The 24,227-nt window shown below is 46.6% G+C and overlaps 1 protein-coding gene across 2 annotated transcripts in view; it reads left to right on the top strand.

Moving 5' to 3' along the window:
- LOC139746460 (uncharacterized) overlaps window positions 1-24,227 on the top strand; it is a 370,524-nt gene that overhangs the window by 5,596 nt on the left and 340,701 nt on the right. The window contains exons 1-2 of one of the 2 annotated variants that reach the window (XM_071657716.1): window positions 1,225-1,409; window positions 15,350-16,593. In XM_071657716.1, the coding sequence (XP_071513817.1) occupies window positions 16,584-16,593 (10 nt within the window). In that variant the 5' untranslated portion in view covers window positions 1,225-1,409; window positions 15,350-16,583. Of the gene's footprint in view, window positions 1-1,224; window positions 1,410-15,349; window positions 16,594-24,227 lie in introns of those variants that run through there. The other variant, XM_071657717.1, reaches the window with a different exon arrangement.

Genomic DNA, 24,227 nt, shown 5'->3' with positions numbered 1-24,227 from the left:
TCTCTCATACACACCCACGGGGGCTTTGTCAGTGAGGAGTACTGCTCACATATCTATATATCTTGGCTGGTTCCTTCTTGACCTCCTCCCTTAGCTAGGGTGGAGACGAAGGGCCTCTCGTCTCATTAACTCCTCTTATCATTATCATCATCTGCCTTTCTTCAGCCCACCCATGTTCTGTCCATCGTGGTGTGTGGAGTGGGTGCTGCTGCTCTCTCTCTCTCTCTCTCTCTCTCTCTCTCTCTCTCTCTCTCTCTCTCTCTCTCTCTCTCTCTCTCTCTTTCTCTCTTCTAAAGGTATCATTTCAACCATTCCTCTTGTGAGATGTCTATGTGCGTGTGTGTGTGTATGTGTGTGTGTGTGTGTGTGCGGTTCCCAGTACTATATGGCTTGGCCCAATGGCACAGGAGTGGCTGCTGCTGCTTCCCATAGTCTCTGTGTTGAGACCAGCCAGACGAGGATCAGCCGTTATGATACCTCTCCTCTCCTCAACATCAGAGCTCTGGTATTCTCCTGTCCATCCCTCGCCCTGTAGGCTTTCCACCTTTACCAGTCAGGTCAACAGACGCCTGACGAGTTTTGCGTAATCACTTTCACTGTATCGGCCACGAAAATGGCACTGCTATATCCGTGTCACTGTAGTTACCACGCAGACAGGGGTAAGGCAACGGTGAATTAACTAAATAGTGAGATTAAGTAGCAGTGAAATATTTAAATAGGAGATAAGGTGACAGTGAATTACGTAGATAAAAAAAAAGATACAGTGATTATTCATCACTTTAAATGATAGATAACTATAGGGAGACACTTCTTTCTCTCAGTAGAGGCTAGAGCCTGGGACAAGCTGACGACCCTGTGACGAGAGAGAGAGAGAGAGAGAGAGAGAGAGAGAGAGAGAGAGAGAGAGAGAGAGAGAGAGATTCGAACGACCAAGGCTTGCAGTTGGCAAGTCGCTGGTTAGTGACTGGTGTCACACCTTGAGTAGTGTTGTCGTCAGACATCCCTAAGCTTAGGACGAAGGGCGGATTAAGCCATCATCAGCAAGCAGCTGAGTGTTTTGGTGTTTGTGTACGTGCGTGTGTACCCCAAGTAGGTGGATGAGCGAGTGCGTCTGCTTCTTCTTGCGGCGTGAATGAGAGTGGGTTCAGTCGGTGCGCGCGGTCGTGCTGCCCTCTAGCGGCGTGAATAAGAGAGTAAACACGCCACGTCGTCAGTTGCTCGTCTGAGTTGTTGTATAGGAGGTGAGGTGGCGTGGGGTGTCATTCTCTCGAGTGTTTACATTGTGATGTGACGGAGTATATACCCCCCTGCAGCGGTGGTACACGGACCTACCTCTACACCAAGTGGTTCCACCTGTGTCAATCGTGTGTTTCCTCAAGCCGTCAGACTTCGTACAACATTGGAGCAAGGTGTGGACCCATTGTGGGAGGCGTGTTTACAGTCAGAGCAAAGTGTCCGGTGATTGTTGTCAGGTTGGAGGCGTGAGTGGGCCTCCCCCCATTGTGGATGTAGACAGTGGGTGTCTTCGTGTTGTGTGGTGTGGACACCGAGTGTCCTCATGTGGTGAAGTGTGGGTACTGGATGTCCTCATGTGGTGGTGTGTGGGTACTGGATGTCCTCATGTGGTGAGGTGTGGGTAGTGGGTGTCATCATGTGGTGAGGTGTGGGTAGTGAGTGTCCTCATGTGGTGAGGTGTGGACACTGGGTGTCCTCATAAGATGGAAACAGTAGGTGTATTCATATCATGAGGTGTAAGCAGTAGATGTCCTCATGTCTAAGGTGTAGACAGTAGATGTTCTCATAAGGTGTAAACTGCAGGTATCTGCATATCATGAGGTGTTAACAGTAGTTGTCTTCATGTCTAAGGTGTAGACAGTGAGTGTCCTCATATCATGAGGTGTAGACAGTGGGTGTCCTCATACTGAGATGTGTATACAACATATGTCTTCATGTTGTGAGGTGTGGTGTCAGTGGATGTCCTCATATAGTGTAAAAAGAGGGTGCTCTCATATTGTGAGGCGGACACAGGCTAACCTCATATGTACCTATGAGTGTTCACATACTGGGAGGATAATGTGTTAAGAACAGTAATAATATTGATTAATTATCATAACGATAATGATAATGATGATTTCAATAAGCGACAAAGATAAGAATAATGATCAGTGATAGAAATAGTGATAAAGATATTACGATAATGATAATATTACGATGATTATAATAATGATAATGTTAAAGATACGTAATGCAGTATAGCGTCATACTCGCTTGGTACAAGCCCCAGCCTCTTAAGTTCAGGTTTCACATGGCTAGTTGTCCACGAGCAGCACAGCTGATGGCACACACACACACACACCTCCGACTCCACAATGGGATTTTTAAGAGTATTTATTACCAGGGATGTTGGGGATACGAGCCTGATCCTTTGGCCCAGGTGACGGAAGAATGGCTTCCCCCTGGCTGCTGGGGAGAGGTAACCCACAGTGCAATATTTCATATGACTAGTGTGAGGGAGAGAGGAAGACCCGTCCCCAGCCCCAGGGGTGCAGTGCCTCTCCCTCACACACCCCCCCACACTCGCACACGCACACACACACACACACACACACACACACACACACACACACACATTAGGGGACCTACACGATGATGACGTACTGTTCTACTTGTTCTGTTCTCTCTGTTTCATGAGATGTTCTGCTGTGTCCGTTCTTCTCCTCTATGCTCCACAAGGTGTTCTCCTTTCTCAGTTCAGGTTGTTCTCTTCAATCCACAAATTGATCTCTTTTCTCCATAAGTTGTCCTCTTTTCTCAGCTCAAGTTGCCCTCTCTGATCCACAAGTTGTTCTCTCTGATCCACTAATTGTTCTTTTCTCTGATCCGCAAGTTGTTCTCCTCTCTGATCCACAAGTTGTTGCCCCTCTCTGATGCACAAGTTGTTGCCCCTCTCTGATGCACAAGTTGTTGCCCCTCTCTGATGCACAAGTTGTTGCCCCTCTCTGATGCACAAGTTGTTGCCCCTCTCTGATGCACAAGTTGTTGCCCCTCTCTGATGCACAAGTTGTTGCCCCTCTCTGATGCACAAGTTGTTGCCCCTCTCTGATGCACAAGTTGTTGCCCCTCTCTGATGCACAAGTTGTTGCCCCTCTCTGATCCACAAGTTGTTGCCCCTCTCTGATGCACAAGTTGTTGCCCCTCTCTGATCCACAAGTTGTTGCCCCTCTCTGATGCACAAGTTGTTGCCCCTCTCTGATCCACAAGTTGTTGCCCCTTTCTGATCCACAAGTTGTCATCCTGTCTACACAATAAGTTGTTGTTCTCTGATCCACAAGTTGTTGCCCCTCTCTGATCCACAAGTTGTTGCCCCTCTCTGATCCACAAGTTGACCTTCTCTCTGATCCACAAGTTGACCTTCTCTCTGATCCACAAGTTGACCTTCTCTTTGATCCACAAGTTGACCTTCTCTCTGATCCACAAGTTGACCTTCTCTCTGATCCACAAGTTATTGCCCCTCTCTGATCCACAAGTTGTTGACCCTCTCTGATCCACAAGTTGTCATCCTCCTGTTTACACAACAAGTTGTTGTTCACTGAGCCACAAGTTGTTCCTCCGTGACCCACATGTTATCACCCACCAGAACACCCTGCATGACACTCCTGGTGATGCTGGTGCTGGAGGAGGGCTCGGGGCCTCCTCTTACACGGGTGGGTGAGTGCCTGGGTATAATGTTATGAAGCGCGGGGGGGAGGTCTTATGAAAAACCCTCCCTAGTCTTCCAAGTCTCGCGAGACTTATAACTTGCGGTGGGGCATCGTACAGCTTATGAATACTAAAGCTCCTCTGAGCTCTTCCAGCTCCGCTTGCCCAGTAATTTGTGGGGTTACGAGATTAAAATCTTTCGTGACGTGAAAGTAGATTCAAGAGACGAGTGTTCGAAATAAATGAAGATATCTGATCTCGACGTAATCGCCTTTCATCTTCAATAACATCAAAATCTATGTCTTTTTTTTTTTTTTTTTTAGCGTGAAATGGGACGTTATAGAATTGGATGTTCTTTAGAATACAAGATTGTCTTTTTAGAGAGTGAACGAATAGGTGTTCACAACAGTGAACAAAGGGGTATTGGAGGAGGTCAAGGGACGCGACGTGACCCCTGGCGAGGCGGAGGTCAACAACAAGGCATAGATAACATAGTAAGAGAGATTAGAATCGTTGACATTTACAAACGAAGAGTAAGATATCTGTCGACACTTAACACTATCCATCATCTTCACTACACCGTCACCTTCACTACACCCTCGATATTACGGCCATATACCTTGACCTTTATGGGTTTAGATCAAAGCCCAGCGATGCGTTTGACCTGACCATCGTGGGTTCATGCCAAAAACAGTTTCATTTCATCACGTTTGAGCCTATACCTGCCTTTTATTTGACCTTTACAGGTTAGATCAAAGGTCACCTTCACTCTAGACACCACTGGCATTTGACCTGACACTTGCCTAACGGACCTGAAACACAGTGGAGATAAGTTTTCACTCGACTCTTGCAAGTCCAAGTCAAACTCAATGGTTTGTTGACCCTCTCCTTTTCTAAGAAGAAATCAAAAAGGAATGACGAGAATGGGCGATAGTCGAGAGAGACATGACGAGATACGTAGGCAAGGATTGAGAAAGACTTGCAGGGAGATTGTTATGCGGTCAGTGGAACGTGGGTGGGGTGTGGGGGGGGGGAAGATTTATGGCAACTGCTGTTGTGGGAGCAACAGGTGGAGGTGAGGTGAGGGAAGGCGGGGAGAAACAGGCTGGTGGAATGTTGACGTGCACAGAGAGCCATGGCTGAGGAGTGAGTGTCAGGACAGAGCAGCGGGCGATACACAGACTTGTGGGAGTGAATGTCTAAGAAGTGTGAGTTGGGATTGTGTGGATTGGCTGAAGATGCAACGATGGGATGGCCCAAAACAGCAGTTGTCCAGGGATGCTCCCAGACAGCAGCGTTTAGGGATAGTCCCACACAGCAGTTGTCCAGGGATAGTCCCACACAGCAGTTGTCCAGGGATGGCCCCAGACAGCAGTTGTCCCGGGATGGCCCAAGACATTAACAAGTCTGAACCTTCTGAGGGTGAAATGGGAGGAGGTTAAAGAAAGCAGTAGAAGAAAACGGCATGTTAAAAGCTGCAGGGATGAACCATGAGATAATGATCATGATAGATGCTGATGAACGGACCAGGGAAGTGATTGAGAGGGTCGATCATGGTAGGTGTGTGTGTGTGTGTGTGTGTGTGTGTGTGTGGGGGGGGGAGAAGAGAGGCGGTATGACGGTAAAATAAATCTTTGCGGCGGCAGCTCCACCATTCTGTAGTGGAACACCGTGAATTATGAATGTGGAGGCTGCCAGGGACAAAGGTAAGGGTCTCTACATGCGAAGGACGTGTTCTATCCCCACCAGGAAGGAGGGTAAGGTTTTACGCTTGAGAGGTGCAAGGCTAAAAGGTTCTTCCCTGGCGAGGGACGGTGGGAGGGAGGAGTCAGATGTCTGGCACGGTGCCGATTGAAAGGATTATAAAAGTTGAGTGGAGCAGCCAGAGGTGACGCTGAATATATATATATATATATATATATATATATATATATATATATAATGTGTGTGCGTGTGATTGATATTCGTGTGTTACGAAAGTTTTACACTCCTGTTGCTCCGTCCCTTAACCTTCTATACATGTATCATGTCTTTCTCCTACACACACACACACACACACACACACACACCTTAAAATCAGTGCCCATTTCTTGATCAGTCTCTTGGGGAGGATGAACACTTGGGATGGTTGTGCGGAGGATGCAGTGTTCTGGTCTCCGACCCCACTCGGGCCCGTAATGGTTAAGGGTTGAAATATATGCTACATTAATCACCTTCCTTGTTGCTTGCTCCAATACGTCTTATGCTTGTAGTAATCTCTCGTGGGCGACTGAACATCACCTCTCCCGTCTTGATCTCATATGTTCACCACAATGAACAGGTGACATCATAGTGCAATACTTCTGAACTTGTGTCCCGCCCTGAGATATGATAATGCCAGCATCTGATCCACTTCGATGTCTGAAGGTGTCTTCACACCGAGGTGGTCGGATGACTTGTGAAGGGAAGGGATGTTTTGCCAGTTGGGCGGACGGGAAAGTAGTAAGCCAGGCAGGAGCATCCCCCTATTGGGCGCGAGGTACGCCTTAGCTCAGCTCTTTCCATCATTGCCACCATTTCTGTCTGGTCGTAAAGGCTAAGCGTAACGTATGGCTTCACCCGCAGCTTATTAGCAGTGGAAAAAAAAAGAGATCTCGTATCAAGGGAGCTTCTGTGACCATGAACTTCCTTTTGCTATAATTGAGTCTTTTCGTTGCTTGTAAGGTCGTCTCTGGTTAGATTGCTTGACTGCTGCTAAACCAAATGCTCTTAGAAGCGACCTTTTTGGTGCATCGCTAGTCTCCTAGTGGAGTGAGGGAGTGGTGACGCCCATGTAATCCGTGTGTTGAAGCTTGCAATATTCATTCTTCTTCGAATATTCATAGATCACATCGGTTCTCTCATAAGTACGCTAGAGTCGTGGGTCATACTGTTTAACATAATCAGGTTAATGATTCTGTTGTTATTGGAGACTATCGGCTTTATATGACCCTCATTATTGACACGAATCGAAGTTCACACTCAGTCACAGGTCTGTAGGTTGGGAACCCTTGGTTGTGGCAGTACAGGGTTACTGTAACGTTATCATAAGTGATGGAGCTGGAAATGTTGAGGGATGCGTGTAAGCACTCGTTTATCTTCGCTTCTAAATCCTTGTTTGTAGTATATTCGTAGTTAACCAGCATCTTTTATAGGCCCTGATGCTCCTGGTGTAAAGCTCTCCGGCATGAGCAGTTCCTAATAGCTCATCTGAGGAAGGATCTTTTATACCATTCACTTTGCAGCAGTCAGGGGGGCCATTCACTTGGCGTAGCCAGGCACCGGCTAACATCAGTACGCTACCTGTAAACTGGAGCGGGGAAAACGTGCCTTCTTCACCATTGATGTGAGCCTCTGGAGAGGTAATTCCAATTCCAGCCCTGAGCTTGTGTGTGTGTGTGTGTGTGTGTGTGTGTGTTGTGTGTGTGTGTGTGTGTGTGTGTGTGTGAGCTTTAGAAGTGAGGAACTCTGCTCCCTCACGTCGACAAATGTATCATACACATAGCCACAGTCTAGGCTACAGTGAGTGCTTACAAAGAGAACTCCTGAGGGAGATGACACCGCTACTCCTTTTCAGAATGTGGCTGTAGAGGAATCCTTCTGGGCCTTGTTAACGAAGGGTCTTCAGTGTTATATGCAAGCCACACCTCCACAAGGACGTATCATGGGAAGGGTTTGAGTGTTGAAGTGTCTAGGGTAATGTTGACTGCGGTTTCCGCTGGAACATTGATGTAAAGAATAGGTTTTCGATATCGAGGGAAGCCAACATCCCTGTATGTTCCTTAACCTTCAGCATCTCCATAAATTTCTCTGGATCTTGAGAGTGTTTACGAGTTCAGCAACCTTTTCGCTTATGTCACAGTCGAAACTATAGTTAACATAATCCTGGACAATACATGCAATTACAACGAAAATAAAGGCACCCAAACACTCTCTATATCCATTTTTGAGGATGATGCTCCGTGTCTGGAAACAGTGAAGCTCCTTTCCGAGACCCAGATGGCCTTCTCTCCTGCCAAATTGAAGGCATTGCAATGGAATCACCTTAAGCTTAGGAGTTCTCTTTGCAAACGTTTACGTCCGTCACACTGAAAGCTAAAGTCTTCAAAGTGTTAAATTCATCCCAATATTCACAACCGCAAAGTAGACGATGTCTTTGTTGACATACGTGTGAGGAACTTGGAACACGTACTCACTGCCATGGAGGTGTATTGAGCAATATCTTATATAGAGAACTAGTGTTAAGAACAGACTCCCTTCCTTGAGGTTCACAACAGTGGTGAAGACGGCACCTTTTTCTATATATATCACAAAAAGCCTATTGATATCTGACGGTGACTGAGTGCAGTCATGGAATGCCCTGACCACTGGAAAGTGGGAGGGATGAGGACTCTCATCTAAAGAACCTTTAAGGTCTGCTTAAGCTGGGAAAGCCCTGTGATGGGAACGCCAACGACCGCGACAGATATAGGTTCACTAGGGATACACCAGAAGCAGCAACGTAGGGGAAAGATAAAGAAGTCATTTACACACAAACCTCATTAACTAGCTCCAACCTCCACACGTCCCATACCGACCAACCAGGAACGCCGTTAGTTCGTTATGAGAACATTCACCAGTGTCACCAGTGAGGGCGTATTTAAGGGGATCAACAGTACAACGTCAAAATCAGTCTCGTGATTATTTTACGCAAAAAGAAGCTGTTCGTGAATCCAGCCCACTCGTGAGTAGCCAGTGTGATGTGCGAATAACTATGTCTTGATGGGAACTGGGGATAGCCACCACTTCATCATCCAGGAGATTAAATGTACATGAGAGAGAGAGAGGTTGGCTCCTGAGCAGCAAAATAGTCCAGCAGCACTTAGGAAATCTAACCAGACGACACTTGACAAACAAACACAGGAAACTATGAAATAATCATGACAAAAAAGAAGTTAATGATGATGAAAACTCACTCAAGATAATTTTCACCTGTTCTTAAAGAGACGGGAGAACTCGTGCACGAACATCATCAGCCTTTACAGCCAGCCAGCAGCTCTTGGTCAAAGATAGAGTGCATTGAACATCATCAGTAGGAAATACTCCCTTTCCCTGGCTCTCTCTCCTTTCCCATCCGCCTTACTCAGCAAAACACCCGCACTTCCCTCCACTCGTTACTCCCTCCACCCATGATCAAGACGTCTCCATACATGAGAGCTCCCTGGAATATTGCAATATGATGTTATCCGTTCGCTGTTAAGGAACTTTCAGAAATTAATGAACGTGGAAATGTTCATTTTTTTCAGATCTCCCTCAAAAGACGAAAGCAATAATGGGAAGAATTTAACAAGTAACTTTTAAAAGCTTATCATCAGTACAAGGGTATTTTGTGCCTTCTAACCCTACTTGCGAGCCACGATCGTTTGTATTAAGCTTTCGTGAGACACTGGTTGTTTCCCTTATTAACACGAGCCACTCCCTTACCCTAACCAGCCATGTAAACAGAAGTCAGTATAAGAAATTGTAGACTAAGGTTGATAACGTACAATACGAACCATTATTTGAAGAGTTTGATACTCCCTTAACCTTTCCAAGGATAATGTAAATATTAATAAATGATAATGATAAAGAACTCTGACAACATTAATACAAAGGTGAGGTATATATATAGAGTAAATATTTTGCTTCTGTTGTCTTCTGAAGACAAGATAGGATTCCAAGATTACCAAACAAACAAGCGGGATGGAAAAAAAAAAAGAAACGAAAAGTCTAAGCACATTCAGCATACTTTTTGAAGTAGAAATATGTGAACGAGAGAAAACGGAGGTTAGTTACGTAGCCAATATTGAAGAAAAGTTACTGTTGGGTGTGTGTGTGTGTGTGTGGGTGTGTGTGTGTGTTTGAAATGAAAATATCAGATGCGGCCAGGTCCTCGCGAAGGAGGCAACAAACCTACTCTTTTGTACCGCAGTGAAACACGAGGCTATAATAGCAGCTGGAATGGATTTCCCTCGAGAAGCGGGCGTGGAGTTGGGAGGAGGGTGAATAGAGTTAGGAATCCAAGAACGAAAAGTACTGAGGTGTTGTGCAGAGCAAGGCGTTGATAAATGGAGAGTGATATGTCTAGGAGTACTGCTGTGGTACAGGCTGTGGCACTGCTGTGGTACAGGCTGTGGCACTGCTGTGGTACAGGCTGTGGCACTGCTGTGGTACAGGCTATGGCACTGCTGTGGTACAGGCTGTGGCACTGCTGTGGTACAGGCTGTGGCACTGCTGTGGTACAGGCTGTAGCACTGCTGTGGTACAGACCTGACGAGAGGCGTTACGCTCGAACTACGAAAGCAAAAACTGTGTAATCCCAGCAGGCGTTGACCGTCGCCATCAACGCCCCCTCCCCCCACCACACACACACACACACACACACACACACACACACACCCTGTCTCCCCGTAGATTACATTCTCTCTCTCTCTCTCTCTCTCTCTCTCTCTCTCTCTCTCTCTCTCTCTCTCTCTCTCTCATTACGGCAAAAATACTCCCCCACCCCCAATTTCAGGAAAACCTGTCCTTTATTTTTCATTTTTTTTGCCCACATCTGAGTAACAATCAAATCAGAGACTACGGAGGCACCCATATTACCCATAGATCAACAGATTAATGTGTATGTATGATGACGCCTGGGGTCAAAGTGGGACATGAAGACTGAGCATGAATATTGTCCATAAATGGGATGGGTGGTCGAGGATATGCATTGGTTGGGCTGACTCTACTAGCAAGAGTTTTAGGGGGGCCTGGTGTGTGTGTGTGTGTGTGTGTGTGTAGAAAGCAGGTCAACGAGAGGCATATGTCCGGTTGGACGAAGCTGTTAACATGTACACAGACTGGCAATAGCCCCAGAGGGCTGATGCTTTTGGGTAAGAGACGGTAGGGGGAGGTGAAAAAAAAAGGGGGCCCCATCCTAGCCTCTCTCAACCTCGAGTGTGGGAGGTATGGAGGATAAAACCCAGTCATGTAAAGATAGAACCATTCCTAGTCGAGCTTCGGGTGAAGGGAGGGTGGTGATGGTGAATTGGAAGTGAGTATAGAGTCGACCCATTCCAGCAACATTGTCGCGATGAAATAAAGGCTTTCGAACACTACTACCAACACAGGGTGTGTTCTGATTGTGTCTTGCATTCCAGACAACACTCGATCATGGATTTCTTTCCCATTCCAGTGTGCCAGTCTTTCGTAAAACTGACACTGTTTTATAAGTTTTTTCTGGGAATTTCACTGCTATTATACGTCATACCTTCGTAGACTGGTCAACCTTTCCATGTCGACATGTACTTAAAACCAGGTAATCAAAAGGAAGACCTTGGGGTGGTTTAGTGAAATGAAAACACTATCGGTTAGAAATGTCCTTCTTGAACTCCTTTTTATGTCTACTCTATTTTAAAGTGAGCACTTGGTTGCGATATTTTTGCCAAAAAGACAGGCTAGCGCGTAGCGCAAACCGTAGGATAATCTAAAGATGCAAAGAACGAGTCGTTTGAAGCCACGTGTTGTGTTTGTGTGTGGGATGAATAGATTGTATGTCTATGTGTGGGATGAAGAGATTGTATGTCTGTGGGCTGAGTGCCAGCAGCCCCACGGGTGGATGAGGTAAGAGAGAAATAGACACGTACATGAGCCAAAAGGAGTAAAACTCGAGACAAGATACTGAAGTTGCTGGTTCACTGTGGGTGCCTTGACCGAACCTCCCAATTACCCAGGCTGGTGGGGTCCCTATTGAGAGAGAGAGAGAGAGAGAGAGAGAGAGAGAGAGAGAGAGAGAGAGAGAGAGAGAGAGAGAGAGAGAGTGTGTTGTTACGTACAACTAGCTCCAAGGCTGGTGACCAACCTCGACCTCCCCCACTCACAATGTCCCCTCCCCTGCAATTCCCCCCTTCCTCCCCCACTCCAAACACATAAAACACTTGATAATTGGCCGAAAAGTCGACAAATTTTGCTTGTTTTTGTTTGTTTTTTGTACCTTGTTACCATTCTTCTTTTTCTGAACCATAGAAAACGTGCACTGATTGCCGAATTTTGTATTGCTAAAAAGAAAGGGAAGAAAAAAAAAAGGGAAAAAAAATTGGGAGAAAAAGATAACACAGGAATATACCACACTGGCAACCCCATTTCCAGGGCTGCAACTGTAAACACAATTTTTCCTCTGTGGTTAAATGTCATTTACAGGAGTTTACAGTCGCTGTGGTGTTAAGAGTCGACACAGACACACACACACACACACACACACACAGTGTGCAAGCAGTAACGTCATCGGTTGGGAAGACCTCAACAGTGATGTCGTCTATACCATTAGGTGGCAGTGACTTTGGTACCGACAGTGACTTTGGTATCGACAGTGACGTTGATATTCGACAGTGACGTAGCTATCACCAGTAGTGGGGTAGTCCTAATAGTGAAGCTGATACTAACAGTGACTACGACAGTGAGTACGGTAAAGTGACGTTGGCAGTGCAGTGTGTCTTAGTAAAGACAGTGACTTTTGACTTTGCAGTGACATGCGTTCGAACAGTAGAGGACATAACACTACCATTAATACTTGGTCTCATGTGTGGGTCTATAGCCCATTGGACCTTGCCAACCCCAGCGCTGGGTAAGTTGACCCACACCCATCGCCTTGGTCCCACATAGGTTATGCCAAGCTTGGCGATGTAGTGGTGATGTATACCCAAGTGTAGGGAAAATATAAGGTTGTTGAAGGATTAGATCACCAATTGTTCTAAGTCTACGTGTTGCATCGTAGGTAGGAGAGGTCCTGTAATATGATGAATATGTATTTGTCATGATGAAAGATACGAGCGATGACCAGAGTACAAACGAGTAAGTGTAGCGCGTGCATGTCTCGGGGATGAAGTTTCAAAATGAGTGTACTGGTGGTGGAATGGAGGTGAATATAGGATCGGGGGGGGAGAGAGACGAGGAGTGTTTGGTGTTTGTTTCAGTGTGAAAATGTTGTGTCCGGGTGTTGTTTGCCGGGAGTGGTGGAATCTGTGAATATAGGTGGATGGAAATTGACGTTGGAGCGAGTGTTTTTTCCCATGTGTGAAGGCACACACACACACACACACACACACACACACACACACACACACACACACACACACACACACACATACACATATATATATATATATATATATTGGAAAGGATCATAATTTTGCGTGTGATCAAGTGTATTCCTGTGAGTCCACGAGGAAAATGAAACATGATAAGTTCCCAAGTGCACTTTCGTATAATAATCACATTATCAGGGGAGATACAAGAAATAGATTAAGAAGTGAACGCAATAGGCTACATATGAAACTGAATTGTAAGTTGGACCATCTTATTGAAAACAGGGACAACTAAGAAGACGAACCCTTCTTTTGTGATAAAGTTGTCCAATAAACAACTAGATAAGGATTCCTTGTGTATTTTAAGCTATGGATTAAGTTTTGTGTGCTCTAACAGAGAAGCCAGCTGTGTTGATGTCACAAAGTCCTTTTGCAATTTAGAAAAGTGCAGTAAATTATCTAATGATGAAATTGATATCTGCAAGGGGTTAATGTATGCCAGTTTGTCAAAACCAGTGGAATTAATTGCCCTAAAAGATATATAAGAGCTATTAACACTTTATGAAAGACTATGATATACATATTACTAAACAGATAAGGCTAACTGTTGTGATTATGGACAAAAATAGTTATTCATCTAAAATCAATGATATTCTAAATTATGACACAACATATTCTAAACTCGGTAAGAATTCCCTAGAAGCAAATTCCCATTTCAATAAAGAACTGAAGTTGTTGTTGAAAGGTAATGGTTCTCTTATCAAAAGTTTGTCATCTTTGTCCCCTTCATTACCATATATGTAGGGACTTATCAAAACAAAATTTTCCAGCGAGTTCAGTAGGCTCCATCACATATAAATTGTCAAAGTGTTTAGTTTCCTTATTAAGCCCTTTAGTGGGTAAGAAATCAAATTCTAGTATCGTGAACAATGTAGATTTAGTTAACAAGCTTAAAAATATAAATGTTGATTTTGATTTCAAACTTGTTAGCTTTGATGTTTCTTCACTTTTCACAAAAGTTCCAGTTGATCACCTTTTAGAATATTTATTTGATGTTTTGGATGATATTCATTTACCTGTTTCAAGGTCTGTTTTCATTGAACTGATAAAATTGTGTATAAGAGACTGTGTATTTCAATTCAATGGAGAATATTATGCTCAAAAATTTGGTATGGCAATGGGTAACCCTCTTTCACCTGTACTAGATGATCTTTATATGAAATTTTTTGAAGCAAAGTTGCTAAAGGATATCTTGCCTTCCAATGCAATTTGGTTTGGTTATGTAGATGATGTTTTTTGTGTTTGGCCACCAAATGAAAATCTACAAACATTTGTCCCCTTACTTAACAATTTAGTACCTTCCATCAAATTTACTGTAGAAAATGAAAATAATGGTATGTTACTAATTTTAGATTGCATGATCCAAAGGCAAGGAAACAAGTTTGAGTTTAGCGTATACAGAATTCCTACCAATGTATGCTCATATATCCATTATTACTCATCTCAACATGACACTCAAATTATCATTTCACTCTATGTTCCTTAGGGCACTACGTATTTGTAGTCCAGAGCTTATTGATGATGAGTTTGAGAAGATATATTCTATTGGATCTAAGATAAAGTACCCTAGATCTTTCATTGACAAATCCCTTAAGTTAGCAAAGAAATCATTTTATAGAGTTGAGCCCAAACCTTCCATTGACACCAAGGATCTTTTCGTTCTCCCTTTTAACGATTTTACTTTATTTCCTATGTTGCTTAAATCCTTCAATGTAAATGTTGCCTTCAGCAACAATAATACTATAAAGAATATCTTAATCAGGAACTCGTCAGAAAATTCTCATGGATGCATCTGTAAAGTGCCGTGTAGAAATTGATAAGTTTTATGTTGGCAGACTGGTAAGGATCTTTCTGTTATACTTAAGCAACATAAATATACTATAAGAACAGGACAAGAGTCAAATGCTTTGTTTAATCACGTTAAAAACTATGGTCAATATTGTATTGAGTGGAATAATGCCATCTGAGTTACTATCTCTAACTCCAGTACCACGAGAAATATCATTGAATCTTCTATTATCAAATACACAAAGAATTATAACCTTAATGTTAGTGAAGGTCTATACAAATTGGATGACTTTATTGTTGAAAAAATTTGTAAACAATTCACCTTGTCCACATAATACGATTATGATACACTCTTGTCTGTCTTGGACAATCACTTCTTTACCACAGGCGTTCTAGCTACATCTCTTCAATGTATGTCAACTGACTGTTATTTTTCTTGTATCTTTCTTGATGATGTGATTATTACACGAAAGTGCACTTAGGAACTTATCGTGTTTCATTTTCCCCGTGCACTCGTAGGAATAATATATATATATATATATATATATATATATATATATATATATATATATATATATATATATATATATATATATATATATATATATATTACATTAGTTATTTCCAGTATGTGCTACAATACTAATGTATGCTAATGTCATATTAAGTTTAAAGTTAACCAATCACTGTTTCTATCTCAGAGTGCAGCTGGTGAGAGAAGCAGTGAGTGACAGTGAAATGACAGAAGGCAGAATGGTGGTCCATAGATGAGGACTCGGCTGTACAGTGATCCGGGCAAGAGTGACAGTGACAGACATCAGGATCAGTGACAGTGAATTCGTCAGTGACAGTGAAGTTATTGAGTTTCAGTGACACTCAAATCACGGAGTATATTAATCATTTACCTCTGAAACTTAATCATAATCAAAATGACGGTTTGACTGATGAGAACTATAGTGATTAGATTATCGATTATATTAATCAGTCAACCGATCAGAGGCGTGGCAGAATGATTGGTCAGAACGGTATTAGAGATGATTATTCATAACCGATGATTAGTGAACTGATTAATCTCCCCGCTCAAAGCAAGTGAGCATAGCTGGTCACTGTGAATTAATCTGAACCATAATGGCGACGGATTAATCAGAACTGCAACGATGAAAGATATTGATCACTATCAAAGACTGATCAGTCGTGAATGAAACGATGAAGAGTCGTGATAATCAGAGAAGTGAGCCATTGATCACACTTACAGTGAGGTTGTTATAACCAGTGAGATTCAGTTGACAGTGAAAGCGAAGTGATCAAGTCGACGATGGCAGTGACATACCGATATGGACAGTGAAATGATCAGACCACCTGCTCTAGTGATCAGACGAATGATTGACGATGGTGTGAGCCCATTCCACGATGACAGTTTTAAGATCGGACCGATAACAACATTAGAAGGATCGGACACCCCGATAACACTGAAGGGATCTGAAGTGGCTGACTCAGAAGCAGTAGCAATGAGGTGGTCGTGATAACTGAATCAGTGAAGTGGCGGCAAATTGACCAAATTAGCGAGTAAAGGTGAAGTGATTAAGTTCGTTGTGAAGTGATCCGAACCCTTATAGGAGACGGTTTAAGTTGATCCGAACGCCCATATAGGTGTCAGTTAAGGGATCCGACCCTCTAAATGTGGTGGTAAAGTGATCCGAACCCTTATACGTGTCAGTGAAGGGATTCGACCCTCTACAGGTGGTGTTAAAGTGATCCGAACCCCGATACGTGTCAGTTAAGGGATTCGACCCTCTGCAAGTGGTTTTAAAGTGATCGAACCCCCCCCCCCCTCACATGTGGCGGTAAAGTGATGGGCAGGTGGAGTGCAGCGGTATTGATCATAATGACAACGTAAATCCAAGTGGGGAACGAGTCGTGGCCTTCACCACAGACATGCCAGAAGGTAAGTCTAGTTCATGAGTTGTGTATCCTTCGTAGCTCGTAAGATTTCCATGTTTTGTTCTTAGTCTCGCTCATGAATTGTAGCCCCTCCTCTACCCTCACAGGCTGGCTGGCGGGTTGGGCCTGTTCAGTCTCATTTATGAGTCGTGCCCTCCCTCACAGACCAAAGGGGGTGGGGGAGGGGAGTGGTTATTCTAATGAGTCTCTCAGTCTCATTTATGAGCTGTGCCCTCCCTCACAGACCAAAGGGGGTGGGGGGGAGTGGTTATTCTAATGAGTCTCTCAGTCTCATTTATGAGCTGTGCCCTCCCTCACAGACCAAGGGTGTGTGGGGGAGGGGAGTGGTTATTCTAATGAGTCTCTCATGTGTTGTACCTCATTTATGACCCACGGGATTATCCTAATGAGTATCTCTCATGAGCTGCATTATCCCCTCTTCTCAGACTGATGGCATTTTCTTGGTGAGTCTTGGTCATGAGTTCTTGTATCCTCTCATAGGCTGTGGAAATGTCCTGGTGACTTTTATTCATGAGTTGCGTATCCTCACAGTCTAACGGGTTGACCTGGTGAGTGTACTGCGATGGGGTGTTCACCTGGTGTGTCTAATAGTGAGGGAGCTCACTGTTCACTGTGGTGTTCACCTGGTGAGTCTAATAGTGAGGGAGTTCACTGTTCACTGTGGTGTTCACCTGGTGTGTCTAATAGTGAGGGAGTTCACTGTTCACTGTGGTGTTCACCTGGTGTGTCTAATAGTGAGGGAATTCACTGTTCACTGTGGTGTTCACCTGGAGAGTCTAACAGTGAGGGAGTTCACTTCTGGTGTGTCAAATAGTGAGGGAGTTCACTGTTCGCTGTGGTGTTCACCTGGTGAGTCTAATAGTGAGGGCGTTCACTGTTCTGGTGAGTGTCAGTGATAGTTGGAGATCATACAGTGCAATGCAGACAGCACCAGACCCCTGGATCTTTTCGATGCTTTTTGTGGTATTGGGAGAGATCAAGTACGTAATAGATTGTGTTGTAAGAGTAGACAAAGGGAAAAAGATAACTTGAGGAAAATCTACGTTTATTGTTTCCACGTAGCTAAAGAGGGGCAGATAATGTCAGTCGTGGACTTCAAGCGAAGTATCTGAGGCGTTGCTTTCATCTACCCCAGATAGTAAATCATTCCATTGGCCTGTTCAAGCAGAGGCGCTCTGCCTCATTCGAAGTAAAAAAGAAAAAAAAAAGTTTGCCTGTGAGTTTAACTTTAACTGCGAGTGTAATCAGACGAAGCTAATCTTAAGAATAAAGCTTGTTAGATCGAAATTATCAAAGTTTTTGATAGTAATACCTGTATCGTACCACCATTTAACCCTTTTTTTTTTTTTTTTAGATAACTAGATCCAGGTTGTTTAAGTGGCTCGCATGGGACTTTTGTTTCCCTGTCCGAAAATCATCTATGTAACTCGTTGCTCTGCCCTCTTCATCCTACCTATCTCTCTTCAAGCCAGGGTGACCAAAACCTGAAGGTGGCGTTGAAGGTGGAGACACGCCAGTGGAGTGTAAAAAGTGTGGGTTAGTTTCTCGGACTTAAATTGAAATGCCCTGTCCGCGCATTCCAAAATTTTGTTCGTCTTTCTCGCTGTTTTTTTTTTCTCTTTCTTTTTTTTTTTTCTGTGCTTACTTAGCTTTAAGTCGTCAGAGATTATCACTTCCACGTTTTCTTTCTCATTTACCTTTTGCACGGCGACAGAATTTACACTCTCGTTTACCGCTTCGTTTTTTACACTTTGCATTTATGAATATCAGAATTCATTTGCCAACTCTTTTGAACCCAGTCTTTCAGTTCGCCTTCGTCAGTTCTCAGTTCGCAGGTGTAAACGTTCAGTGTTTCTGAAGTTTTCTTTTTTCTTTTGGTTCCTAGTTTCATATCGTTTACGAATTTCGATGCGCTTTTAACGAAGCCGATGATCCATGTCATAGGTACATGTACACGTCTCTTCCATGTGAATTAACTTTTGTTAGACATATTTGGTGCTAGACTTCATCAAATGCTTTCTGAAAAATGTAGACAGATCATATTACATGATTCACTTGCATATGTTGATTACATCATAATGGAAACCGAGCCAATTTGTCGGACGTGGTCGATTTTCGTCCAAAAAGCGACGTCGAGGTGCGTTTAGAAGCGATCCTTTAAGTAACTTGAATCTTGAATGACGTTTTCTGTAAGTTGGTCAACTATTCATACATGAAGGTGACGACAGGATGATTATTTCTAGACTGGGAACTAGAACCATTTCTTTTTTTTTTTTCTGAGTATATGTTTTACATTTGCAGAATTAAAATCCTTTGGAACTGCTCCATCCAGATATTCTACAGGTACAAGAAAATATATAGTCATTTGAAACCTATTCCATGACTCCGTTCTCTTAAGTCATCTCATCATTTTGCGTAATTGCTGGACACAACTGACTGGGTGATCACTCTCTCTTGCTTCCAGTCTAACTGTAAAATTCTTAATGTTTTCTTTTTGCTATTTCTAGCAGCACACACTCTCAAGTTTCCTCGATTTTCTACGCAGATTTGTAAATCTTTCTCAAGTTGATTGCTCCCTTTGAAGTTCATGTGCTACTTTCTCAGACAAAAGGTAGCGTTTCATTTTTTTTCTCTTTTTTGGCGCAGCTGCCCCACCATTTTTTGAGTCTAATTCTGGTGATCGATTTTGTGCAACGCTTTGATGCGCATGTTCTCTCTACCACTGTGTGCGTGTCTCTCTCGCTGAAGCTTTCACCGAGCCATGTTCGTCTCGTTTTCAATGACGAAATCATCCCAGAGTTTACTGTCAAGAGGGAAACAAATGTGAACACAGTCGTCCTGGGGAGTTTGGTAGTAAAGAGATCACCAACAAAGTTGTCCTGGCCAGATGTAGGCTAGGTGCAGGCCAGATGTAGGCTAGGTGCAGGCCAGATGTAGGCTAGGTGCAGGCCAGATGTAGGCTAGGTGTAGGCTGGGTGTAGGCCAGGTGTAGGCTAGGTGTAGTTCAGATGTAGGCTAGGTGCAGGCCAGATGTAGGCTAGGTGCAGGCCAGATGTAGGCTAGGTGCAGGCCAGATGTAGGCTAGGTGCAGGCCAGATGTAGGCTAGGTGTAGGCTGGGTGTAGGCCAGGTGTAGGCTAGGTGTAGTTCAGATGTAGGCTAGGTGCAGGCCAGATGTAGGCTAGGTGCAGGCCAGATGTAGGCTAGGTGCAGGCCAGATGTAGGCTAGGTGCAGGCCAGATGTAGGCTAGGTGCAGGCCAGATGTAGGCTAGGTGTAGGCTGGGTGTAGGCCAGGTGTAGGCTAGGTGTAGTTCAGATGTAGGCTAGGTGCAGGCCAGATGTAGGCTAGGTGCAGGCCAGATGTAGGCTAGGTGCAGGCCAGATGTAGGCTAGGTGCAGGCCAGATGTAGGCTAGGTGCAGGCCAGATGTAGGCTAGGTGCAGGCCAGATGTAGGCTAGGTGCAGGCCAGATGTAGGCTAGGTGCAGGCCAGATGTAGGCTAGGTGCAGGCCAGATGTAGGCTAGGTGCAGGCCAGATGTAGGCTAGGTGCAGGCCAGATGTAGGCTAGGTGCAGGCCAGATGTAGGCTAGGTGCAGGCCAGATGTAGGCTAGGTGCAGGCCAGATGTAGGCTAGGTGCAGGCCAGATGTAGGCTAGGTGCAGGCCAGATGTAGGCTAGGTGCAGGCCAGATGTAGGCTAGGTGTAGTTCAGATGTAGGCTAGGTGCAGGCCAGATGTAGGCTAGGTGCAGGCCAGATGTAGGCTAGGTGCAGGCCAGATGTAGGCTAGGTGTAGGCTGGGTGTAGGCCAGGTGTAGGCTGGGTGTAGGCCAGGTGTAGGCTAGGTGTAGTTCAGATGTAGGCTAGGTGCAGGCCAGATGTAGGCTAGGTGCAGGCCAGATGTAGGCTAGGTGCAGGCCAGATGTAGGCTAGGTGCAGGCCAGATGTAGGCTAGGTGCAGGCCAGATGTAGGCTAGGTGCAGGCCAGATGTAGGCTAGGTGCAGGCCAGATGTAGGCTAGGTGCAGGCCAGATGTAGGCTAGGTGCAGGCCAGATGTAGGCTAGGTGCAGGCCAGATGTAGGCTAGGTGCAGGCCAGATGTAGGCTAGGTGCAGGCCAGATGTAGGCTAGGTGCAGGCCAGATGTAGGCTAGGTGCAGGCCAGATGTAGGCTAGGTGCAGGCCAGATGTAGGCTAGGTGCAGGCCAGATGTAGGCTAGGTGTAGGCTGGGTGTAGGCCAGGTGTAGGCTGGGTGTAGGCCAGGTGTAGGGTAGGTGTAGGCTGGGTGTAGGCCAGGTGTAGGCTGGGTGTAGGCCAGGTGTAGGCTGGGTGTAGGCCAGGTGTAGGCTGGGTGTAGGCCAGGTGTAGGCTAGGTGTAGTTCAGATGTAGGCTAGGTGCAGGCCAGATGTAGGCTAGGTGCAGGCCAGATGTAGGCTAGGTGCAGGCCAGATGTAGGCTAGGTGCAGGCCAGATGTAGGCTAGGTGCAGGCCAGATGTAGGCTAGGTGCAGGCCAGATGTAGGCTAGGTGCAGGCCAGATGTAGGCTAGGTGCAGGCCAGATGTAGGCTAGGTGCAGGCCAGATGTAGGCTAGGTGCAGGCCAGATGTAGGCTAGGTGCAGGCCAGATGTAGGCTAGGTGCAGGCCAGATGTAGGCTAGGTGCAGGCCAGATGTAGGCTAGGTGCAGGCCAGATGTAGGCTAGGTGCAGGCCAGATGTAGGCTAGGTGCAGGCCAGATGTAGGCTAGGTGCAGGCCAGATGTAGGCTAGGTGCAGGCCAGATGTAGGCTAGGTGCAGGCCAGATGTAGGCTAGGTGCAGGCCAGATGTAGGCTAGGTGCAGGCCAGATGTAGGCTAGGTGCAGGCCAGATGTAGGCTAGGTGCAGGCCAGATGTAGGCTAGGTGCAGGCCAGATGTAGGCTAGGTGCAGGCCAGATGTAGGCTAGGTGCAGGCCAGATGTAGGCTAGGTGCAGGCCAGATGTAGGCTAGGTGCAGGCCAGATGTAGGCTAGGTGCAGGCCAGATGTAGGCTAGGTGCAGGCCAGATGTAGGCTAGGTGCAGGCCAGATGTAGGCTAGGTGCAGGCCAGATGTAGGCTAGGTGCAGGCCAGATGTAGGCTAGGTGCAGGCCAGATGTAGGCTAGGTGTAGGCTGGGTGTAGGCCAGGTGTAGGCTGGGTGTAGGCCAGGTGTAGGGTAGGTGTAGGCTGGGTGTAGGCCAGATGTAGGCTAGGTGCAGGCCAGATGTAGGCTAGGTGCAGGCCAGATGTAGGCTAGGTGCAGGCCAGATGTAGGCTAGGTGCAGGCCAGATGTAGGCTAGGTGCAGGCCAGATGTAGGCTAGGTGCAGGCCAGATGTAGGCTAGGTGCAGGCCAGATGTAGGCTAGGTGCAGGCCAGATGTAGGCTAGGTGCAGGCCAGATGTAGGCTAGGTGCAGGCCAGATGTAGGCTAGGTGCAGGCCAGATGTAGGCTAGGTGCAGGCCAGATGTAGGCTAGGTGCAGGCCAGATGTAGGCTAGGTGCAGGCCAGATGTAGGCTAGGTGCAGGCCAGATGTAGGCTAGGTGCAGGCCAGATGTAGGCTAGGTGCAGGCCAGATGTAGGCTAGGTGCAGGCCAGATGTAGGCTAGGTGCAGGCCAGATGTAGGCTAGGTGCAGGCCAGATGTAGGCTAGGTGCAGGCCAGATGTAGGCTAGGTGCAGGCCAGATGTAGGCTAGGTGCAGGCCAGATGTAGGCTAGGTGCAGGCCAGATGTAGGCTAGGTGCAGGCCAGATGTAGGCTAGGTGCAGGCCAGATGTAGGCTAGGTGTAGGCTGGGTGTAGGCCAGGTGTAGGCTGGGTGTAGGCCAGGTGTAGGCTGGGTGTAGGCCAGGTGTAGGCTGGGTGTAGGCCAGGTGTAGGCTAGGTGTAGTTCAGATGTAGGCTAGGTGCAGGCCAGATGTAGGCTAGGTGCAGGCCAGATGTAGGCTAGGTGCAGGCCAGATGTAGGCTAGGTGCAGGCCAGATGTAGGCTAGGTGCAGGCCAGATGTAGGCTAGGTGCAGGCCAGATGTAGGCTAGGTGCAGGCCAGATGTAGGCTAGGTGCAGGCCAGATGTAGGCTAGGTGCAGGCCAGATGTAGGCTAGGTGCAGGCCAGATGTAGGCTAGGTGCAGGCCAGATGTAGGCTAGGTGCAGGCCAGATGTAGGCTAGGTGCAGGCCAGATGTAGGCTAGGTGCAGGCCAGATGTAGGCTAGGTGCAGGCCAGATGTAGGCTAGGTGCAGGCCAGATGTAGGCTAGGTGCAGGCCAGATGTAGGCTAGGTGCAGGCCAGATGTAGGCTAGGTGCAGGCCAGATGTAGGCTAGGTGCAGGCCAGATGTAGGCTAGGTGCAGGCCAGATGTAGGCTAGGTGCAGGCCAGATGTAGGCTAGGTGCAGGCCAGATGTAGGCTAGGTGCAGGCCAGATGTAGGCTAGGTGCAGGCCAGATGTAGGCTAGGTGTAGGCTGGGTGTAGGCCAGGTGTAGGCTGGGTGTAGGCCAGGTGTAGGCTAGGTGTAGTTCAGATGTAGGCTAGGTGCAGGCCAGATGTAGGCTAGGTGCAGGCCAGATGTAGGCTAGGTGCAGGCCAGATGTAGGCTAGGTGCAGGCCAGATGTAGGCTAGGTGCAGGCCAGATGTAGGCTAGGTGTAGGCTGGGTGTAGGCCAGGTGTAGGGTAGGTGTAGGCTGGGTGTAGGCCAGGTGTAGGCTGGGTGTAGGCCAGGTGTAGGGTAGGTGTAGGCTGGGTGTAGGCCAGGTGTAGGCTAGGTGTAGTTCAGATGTAGGCTAGGTGCAGGCCAGATGTAGGCTAGGTGCAGGCCAGATGTAGGCTAGGTGCAGGCCAGATGTAGGCTAGGTGCAGGCCAGATGTAGGCTAGGTGCAGGCCAGATGTAGGCTAGGTGCAGGCCAGATGTAGGCTAGGTGCAGGCCAGATGTAGGCTAGGTGCAGGCCAGATGTAGGCTAGGTGCAGGCCAGATGTAGGCTAGGTGCAGGCCAGATGTAGGCTAGGTGCAGGCCAGATGTAGGCTAGGTGCAGGCCAGATGTAGGCTAGGTGCAGGCCAGATGTAGGCTAGGTGCAGGCCAGATGTAGGCTAGGTGCAGGCCAGATGTAGGCTAGGTGCAGGCCAGATGTAGGCTAGGTGCAGGCCAGATGTAGGCTAGGTGCAGGCCAGATGTAGGCTAGGTGCAGGCCAGATGTAGGCTAGGTGCAGGCCAGATGTAGGCTAGGTGCAGGCCAGATGTAGGCTAGGTGCAGGCCAGATGTAGGCTAGGTGCAGGCCAGATGTAGGCTAGGTGCAGGCCAGATGTAGGCTAGGTGCAGGCCAGATGTAGGCTAGGTGCAGGCCAGATGTAGGCTAGGTGCAGGCCAGATGTAGGCTAGGTGCAGGCCAGATGTAGGCTAGGTGCAGGCCAGATGTAGGCTAGGTGCAGGCCAGATGTAGGCTAGGTGCAGGCCAGATGTAGGCTAGGTGCAGGCCAGATGTAGGCTAGGTGCAGGCCAGATGTAGGCTAGGTGCAGGCCAGATGTAGGCTAGGTGCAGGCCAGATGTAGGCTAGGTGCAGGCCAGATGTAGGCTAGGTGCAGGCCAGATGTAGGCTAG

Source organism: Panulirus ornatus, chromosome 65 (genome assembly GCF_036320965.1).
Source record: "Panulirus ornatus isolate Po-2019 chromosome 65, ASM3632096v1, whole genome shotgun sequence".
NCBI classification, from domain to species: domain Eukaryota; kingdom Metazoa; phylum Arthropoda; class Malacostraca; order Decapoda; family Palinuridae; genus Panulirus; species Panulirus ornatus.
The sequence above is the reverse complement of the archived record's forward strand: the minus strand, read 5'-3'. Positions and strand labels throughout refer to the sequence as shown.